The 7,539-nt window shown below is 42.3% G+C and overlaps 1 protein-coding gene across 2 annotated transcripts; it reads left to right on the forward strand.

Moving 5' to 3' along the window:
• The first annotated feature begins 849 nt into the window (after positions 1-849).
• Positions 850-7,190, forward strand: LOC124043213 (transformer-2 protein homolog alpha-like). Of its 2 annotated transcripts, none has more exons than XM_046361537.1 (9): positions 850-1,007; positions 2,465-2,592; positions 2,712-2,856; positions 3,315-3,374; positions 3,595-3,783; positions 4,796-4,911; positions 5,613-5,783; positions 6,255-6,325; positions 6,452-7,190. In XM_046361537.1, exons 1-9 carry the CDS (start codon positions 972-974, stop codon positions 6,460-6,462), a joined length of 927 nt encoding a protein of 308 aa, XP_046217493.1. In that variant the 5' UTR covers positions 850-971; the 3' UTR covers positions 6,463-7,190. The 2 variants fall into 2 exon arrangements, with proteins under 2 accessions (XP_046217493.1, XP_046217492.1); XM_046361536.1 differs by having other exon boundaries at positions 6,506-7,190.
• The last annotated feature ends 349 nt before the right edge of the window (positions 7,191-7,539 follow it).

Genomic DNA, 7,539 nt, shown 5'->3' on the forward strand with positions numbered 1-7,539 from the left:
ACCAGGTCTCCTACATGTCTCAAGACTGTTAGCCCATTTAGCTAATGGGCTAACACAGTCATTCACAAGAGCACACTGTAGGGATGAGATTCCCAACTGGTTGCAACCTTGTTCAGTCAATCCATGTGATAATTTGATCCCTATTAATTATTTCACGTATTCATTAGACCCCGAGAATCAAATGAGGTGACATGAAATGCTTAGGAAAATACTTATCTGAAATGTGTCTTATCTGACTGATGTTTGCATTGTGTACTATTTTCCTCTTCATATTTCTTGGGTTTTCTACTCACAACTGAGAGACAAATATCCATTAATGGTCAAATAGGTAGAGTTGAAATGGCTTACTATGGTACACATTTGATGACCATTTGGGTCATACAGCAATGGAACACTATTGTAATATCATAGCTACATCTCAAATCAAATTGTCACATGCTTAAAAAAAAGTACTTGTTTTTTATTTATTATTAACTGCTTTGTTAGGGGCTCATAATAAGCATTTCACTGTAAGGTCTACACCTGTTGTAGTCGGCGCTTGTGACTAATACAATTTGATTTGATTTTGCTTCATAAACAACCGGTTTAGACTAACAGTGCTATACTTACTTACGGGCCCTTCCCAACAATACTGAGGGATTTTTTTTGTTGTTGAAATAATAGAAAAATAATAACACGAGGAATTAGTACACAATGATTAACGATAACTTGGCTAGTCAAGATTCTCAGTTGATTGTCATTCATAGGCCTACAAGATCTTCACTTCCATTTGGATGGACTACTATGGAACTGCCATCAGTATCAAAAAGGCGTGGTAGGAATCACGATGACGTCGGCACTGTCTTCAGTTTATAAACAAATTGCAGTGTCCGCCATCTTGTTACACCGCGAGAAAGAGCAGCACAAAGGAGGACGCGGTTATTTTGTCCGAACACGTAGCGAGCTATATCGTTAGCTATTCTAATTACAAAATGAGTGACCTAGAGGACGGACACTTTGATGGACGAGTAAGTGTTAACGGGCAACGGAAACCAAAATAATGTCTTATCGTTGCTCTCTTTTGCTGACATAGCTAGCTAACGTTAGCTAGTTACGGTTGTTATCAATTGATTCGTTAGTAAGTTAACGCTGTGGCTTGCTAGCTAATTTTCGAGTTTGTAATTTAAAATAAAAAGTAGTTAGATTGCAATTTAAAATGTTCCTCACACAATTGTAAGATTGCTGGGTTAACGAGATGAACTCAACATTATTATTCTAAATGAAACAGATTAGCTAACTAACGTTACCATTCGCTATTTGTTGCCAGCTGAATAATACAAGAGCTAGCAAGCTAATTTACCTAGCTAAGTGGCTAACGGCGTTATCGGACATGACGCTACCGGTATCGTAAATGCAAGGTTATACACGTTACACAGATACGCTAACTAACGTTAGCTGTTGCTAGGTTCTAGCTAGCTCACAGGTAAGTTTGGTGGAAGCCTTTGTCGCAATAGTAAGTTGCAGTCAAGCAATCGGAGCTTTAAGCCACTTCCTGTAGTGTAGTTACATCAGAGGTAGCAAGTGTGGTGAGACATAACTGTTATCTCACAATGTTAATTTACTGTGTGCAGAAAGAAGAAAAAAACAATGTGTTGTAGTCATCATCACTGAACCCTTATGAGTTGTAGGGTAATACAACATTTCTGCAAGTCAAGTACTTGTCCTGCTACAGATACTGTATACATTATTATTTAACGAAAGATCTTATTTTTCTATAAATTCATGATCTTTAATTTTATTAAATGTTCTTTTTTCATTAAGGTTAATGATCGTGAAGGATTTGAAGAGTTTTATCCAAGAATGTGGAAGAAAATATCCAAGAATAAACGAAGCCTTATGAAAAACAGTTACAGAGCAGAACATAGATGTGGGAAGGGGAAAAATCAATGAAACTGGAAGATTGGTGGTCAGATATAGAAGCGCTTGCAGTATGTATGACTAAAGGTGGAAATTGTTTCTATTTGGGGAAGAGAACCCGGAATCAGAAAATGAAAACTGAAAAAAGAAGAACGACGAAGAACAGTAGAATTCCTGAGAGAAGGAAGTAGAGTATATAAAGAAACTGGAAGAAAGAATGAATGTGTCCCTAGGTTAAGTAAATGTATGGTGTATGTTCCAAGTGTCTTTACACTACTATGCTCCCTTTCTATAGATAAAACATGCATGATGACTAGTTTGACCCAGGTAGAAGAAACGAGACATGGCATTTGTTAACATTATGACAGGGTTCTAGCAAATTATTATTCCAATTGAAGGATTTTTTTCCCTTCTCTATCACATGTAATGGACGTGGTGGAGCGCTAACCTTTTCCTCCACAGTGTATGCGCTCTAGTTGTGTATGTCTGACTTTGAACAGTTGCTTGTCTGTTCCTGTGTGTGTAAGTAAGAAGGGCCCTTTTTAACACTCGGTTACTGTGACATTAGGACTCTCGCTCCCCATCCAAATCGGACCGTGGCAGTCCTGCTCGGGTCAAGTCGGAGAGCAGATCCGGGTCGCCGAGCCCATCCCGGGTCGCCAAACACTCAGAGTCTCGGTCCCGCTCTAAGTCCAGGTGAGTCTGTCCTCCTGTTATTGGAACCCCCACTTTCTATCTCATTGATTCCATTCTCTTTGTGGAGGGTAATGTCAAATTGTGCTTTGGCTTAACTTGACAGTAAATCCTTTCTCCAGGTCTCACTCTCGTAGGCACTCTAACCGCCGGTACAGCCGCTCTCGCTCCCCCTCCAACCGGAAGAAGTCCCGCTCCTACAGCCCGGAATACCGGAAGAAGAAGAGCCAGAGTGCATCGCCTAACCGCCGCCACCCCAGCAGCAGGGTGAGTGACGCATCATTTACAGGTCAGGGTCTGGCTGCTGATGGGGGTAGATCAGTACCTTCTCCTCGGTAACCACCTGATGTTTCAGGTATTTGTTGTAGCCCTAAACTGGAACACCTTATTCAACTCGTTAAGGGCTTGTTGAATAAGTTAACTAGTTAAACCAGGTGGGCCAGTTTAGGGATACAACAGATATGTTAAACATCTGATGGTTACCAAGAAGACCGTTGGGAAACTCTGTGGTAGAGGGACCGCTGTGTTGAGATTTGATTACGGTGTGTGTACGTAGTTTATGATAGGAATGTTTGAGACAGTTTGATGTATAGGTAGCACGTTCATTTACCAGTTAGTATTCCTATGCTGCTCCTGTCCTGACCCCTCGTATATCGTTTGTTACAGGTAACCGAATGTGGCATATTTAATAACCCCTCTTATTAACCCTCCCTCTTTGTCAATAGAGCCATGACTTCAGAAAAGAGACATTCAGTCAAGGAGCGGGCGGTGGTGAGGATGCCAGGGTATGTACATCTTCTTACCATGATGCCTTCTACATAGTGTTTTAACGCAGTGGGCCACAGCATGCAATGTCTGTGGTTTGGCAGTATGGTCACATTTATGCCTCTCGTGTGTGACTGAGACGAAGAGTGTGAGGCCCGGAATACCGGATTGCATGCTACACCTAGTGGTAATGTAATGTTCATATCAGCTGCTGTGAACTCTGATCCCTTTGACCTCCAGGCGAACCCTGACCCCAACCAGTGTCTGGGGGTGTTTGGACTGAGCTTGTACACCACGGAGAAGGACCTGAGGGAGGTATTTGGCCGTTACGGCCCTTTGGCTGGGGTTAATGTGGTCTATGACCAGCGTACCGGGCGCTCCCGTGGCTTCGCCTTCGTCTACTTCGAGAGGATCGCCGATTCCAAGGAGGTATGGGACAAACAGAGCAGTCTGGGCATCTTTCTCAAAGGCCCTTCCCCTCAGAACTTATCCAGTGGGTTTTTGAGAAGGTGAGAATGCCAGGAATCAAGAAAAGATTCATTGAGAAAGAGCCATGGATTAAGAATCACATGATGGGTCCTATTTAAAATGTATTTTGTTATAAGAAGTAATGTTGTTGATCATGTTGTGATACACCTAAGAACTGATGGTAACTTTTCTTTTGGTGCCATCAATGGCCTTATTCCTCGGTTCTTAAAGGTGTAAAATGTTCAATAGCATGTTATGCTAATTCACCTGGAACCATTGATATTCTACACGGACTAGTCTGTAGTTTCGTTTTCATATTGTGACTCGTGGTTGTGATTACTCGTAAGCACCACCAGGTGTCAGTCTTGCCACTCACATGAAGTGGTACAAGTGACACGGAGAACTCATCACTGTAATGAAGGTTCAGTCTAATCCCAGAGGCCCAACATCGCGAGACTTCCGGCAATGCTTGTGAAGCAGACTGGGGTTTGAGACATGAAATGTTTCCATGGTTGTTCATTTTCCCCATTTAAAGGCACAAACCCTATGTTTGAGACAATGTCTTAAGTAGCTGAACATGTTATTACTCCAACCTCCTAAAAGTGACAAACTGTCATCAAATATGACTTTCTTGGGTGCCTTTGATTTGACAGCGTGCGCAGTTCGGTGTGAGACGGCCGTTTGCCCCGATGACTTGTTTCAACACGTGGGCTTAGCTAGCCACTGTTGCCTTGACGTCGTCTACACTCCTATTGCAGAAGCAGTTTCTGCATATCTTCACTCTGAACCATCTTTCGTTCAGCGTTGGCCCAATGGGATGGCTCAAGCTGTGCTCAGTATTAAAATACAAACCTATTCTCTATTTTTCTTTACCTCAATTCTTTCCCTGTACTTGTAAAACCCATGAAATGGAGCTTATTTTCAGTGATGTATTTTTAAACTGCTGTCTTTTTGTGCCTCTTTGTTTTCCTAGGCAATGGAGCGGGCCAACGGTATGGAGCTGGATGGGAGACGCATTAGAGTGGACTTCTCTATCACAAAGAGGGCCCACACCCCTACGCCTGGCATCTACATGGGCCGACCCACGCAGTAAGTATAGGATGGCGAATCCCTGCTCATAGTGTGGTTTTATGCAGATTTCCACCTGTCTTGCTGTAACTGTCTCCTGTGTGTATTGCTGTTTTATCTTCTTGGATGGTCTGGTGTGAAGTGGTGATACTGGGGGGTGACTTAGTTTATTGGTCTGGTGTGAAGTGGTGATACTGGGGGATGACTTAATTTATTGGCCTGGTGTGAAGTGGTGATACTGGGGTATGACTTAGTTTATTGGCCTGGTGTGAAGTGGTGATACTGGGGGGTGACTTAGTTTATTGGCCTGGTGTGAAGTGGTGATACTGGGGGGTGACTTAGTTTATTGGCCTGGTGTGAAGTGGTGATACTGGGGGGTGACTTAGTTTATTGGCCTGGTGTGAAGTGGTGATACTGGGGGGTGACTTAGTTTATTGGCCTGGTGTGAAGTGGTGATACTGGGGGGTGACTTAGTTTATTGGGAGTTATGAGCTGTGGGGGTCTGACTTAGTTTATTGGCCCCTTAGTTTATTGGTCTGGTTGAAGTGGTGATACTGGGGGTGACTTAGTTTATTGGCCTGGTGTGAAGTCCCCTGGTGTGAAGTGGTGATACTGGGGGTGAATTTATTGGGAGTTATGAGCTGGTGCCATTTGGAATCTGGTGCCATTTGGACGCAGCCAGTGTTTGAGGAAATCTTAATACTTGTTGTCCCTTTCCTCAGTAATGGTGGTGGGGAGCGAAACAATGGCGGTGGCAGCAGCGGTGGTGGAGGGAGGAGGGGGCGGGACTCGTACGACCGATACGACGATCGACGCGGTGGCGGGTACGACCGTGGATATGATCGTGGATACGACCGGGGATATGACCGATATGACGAGTATGACAAGTACAGGTGGGTGATACTCAAGATGTTAACTTCTTTCAATAGATTCACATTCACCTCGGTTAGCTATGACTATATAGTACCAGTCAAAAGTTTGGACACCTACTAATTCAAGGTTTTTATTTTTTTACTGTTTTCCACATTGTAGAATAATAGTGAAAACATCAACTATGAAATAACACATGGAATCATGTAGTAACCAAAGGTGTTAAATGAATCAAAATATATTTTTGATTCTTCAAAGTAGCCTGCCTTTGACAGATTTGCACTCTTGGCATAGTAAAAATAAAAACCCTGGAATGAGTAGGTGTCAACTTTTGACTGGTCCTGTATTTGGAATACAAATGAACATATTGAACTCGTTAACACTGTTGGTGTTCTTCGGGTTAAATATGAGGGGATGAATGGGCTTACAAGTCCTGTTGGGGTATTGTGAGTTATTCCTCACACTAGCATAAATCTGTTCTCTCTGTCCTTCAGTCGCAGGCGCTCTCCCTCACCCTACTACAGTAGATACAGGTCACGCTCCAGGTCTCGCTCATACAGCCCACGTAAGTACGCATGTCCACACACACTTCAAAAGCCATTGTTCAACTCTTAAATATACTCGGTTTGTCTGAGGGACTCACAATTACATGAAGCCTATCACACTAACATTGATCCTTGTCTCTTTACAGGACGATACTAACAAACTTTCATCAAGGTCAAGTTTTTTTTTTTTTTTCGTTAAGCACATTGGAACAGAGCGGATCGGGAGCGTTGTCAAGCCAACTGAAGTGTATGTCAACAGACGAAGCGCCTCTGCAAGAAAGTCAGTTTGTAAGAAGTCTTGTTTACGTGCTGTAGATGTCTTTATTTTTTTACTTTGCTGCATCCATGTAGTGTCTGTGCTGAAGACCGAGGGGAGTAATGAAACTCATTGTGCCCGTTTGAGTATCTTTTAAAACACTCCCTTCTCTTCAGCTTGTCACTGATCTATAAGTGACTGGATAAATTGAATTGCTGTGTTGCTTTCACCAATCCAGCCTTGTCAGATCAGTGGGTACCTCAAGGAAGGAAAGAAGGATGTTCAATATTAAAAGTATTCAAACGGGCTTATTGGTTTTGACAGTAAATGTGAAATTGATCAAGTATCATTGGTTTGAGGAGGGTCTTTGTTATTAAGTTGTTATTGGGATATCCTCCAGAGATGTTTATTTTGATGTTTTTATGGAAATAATACAACTGAATCCCTAATGTAAAATGTATTTTAGTTCTGAATTCAAAGTTGCGCTGTGTGATGGTATCATTCAGAAGAGTTGTCTCTGGGATCCGAATGGCAATACAGATCTTTGAACGAAAGTTTTGATTGATTTTATGTACTTGTTTTACCTGTTTGAGCAATAAAGATAAGTGGTGAAATACACTGAACAAAAATATAAAAGCAATTTCACTGAGTTACAGTTCATATAAGGAAATCAGTCAATTGAAATAAATTAGGCTCTAATCTATAGATTTCACATGACGGATTAGATGCCCCAACAAAATAAAAAGTAGGGGTCAGGTTGCTGAATATTGGCAGGAGTTAGTACACATGGATCCCAAACATGCTCGATGGGTGGTGACATGTCTGCCATGGAAGGACTGGGACATTCTCAGCTGCCATGAATTGTGTATAGATCCTTGCAACATGAGGCTGTGCATTATCATCCTTCACCATGGTGATGGGTAAATAGCACGACAGTGGGCCTCAGGATCTCATCACAGCATCTCTGTATTCAAATTG

Source organism: Oncorhynchus gorbuscha, linkage group LG09 (assembly GCF_021184085.1).
Source record: "Oncorhynchus gorbuscha isolate QuinsamMale2020 ecotype Even-year linkage group LG09, OgorEven_v1.0, whole genome shotgun sequence".
In the NCBI taxonomy this organism is placed as follows: Eukaryota; Metazoa; Chordata; class Actinopteri; order Salmoniformes; family Salmonidae; genus Oncorhynchus; species Oncorhynchus gorbuscha.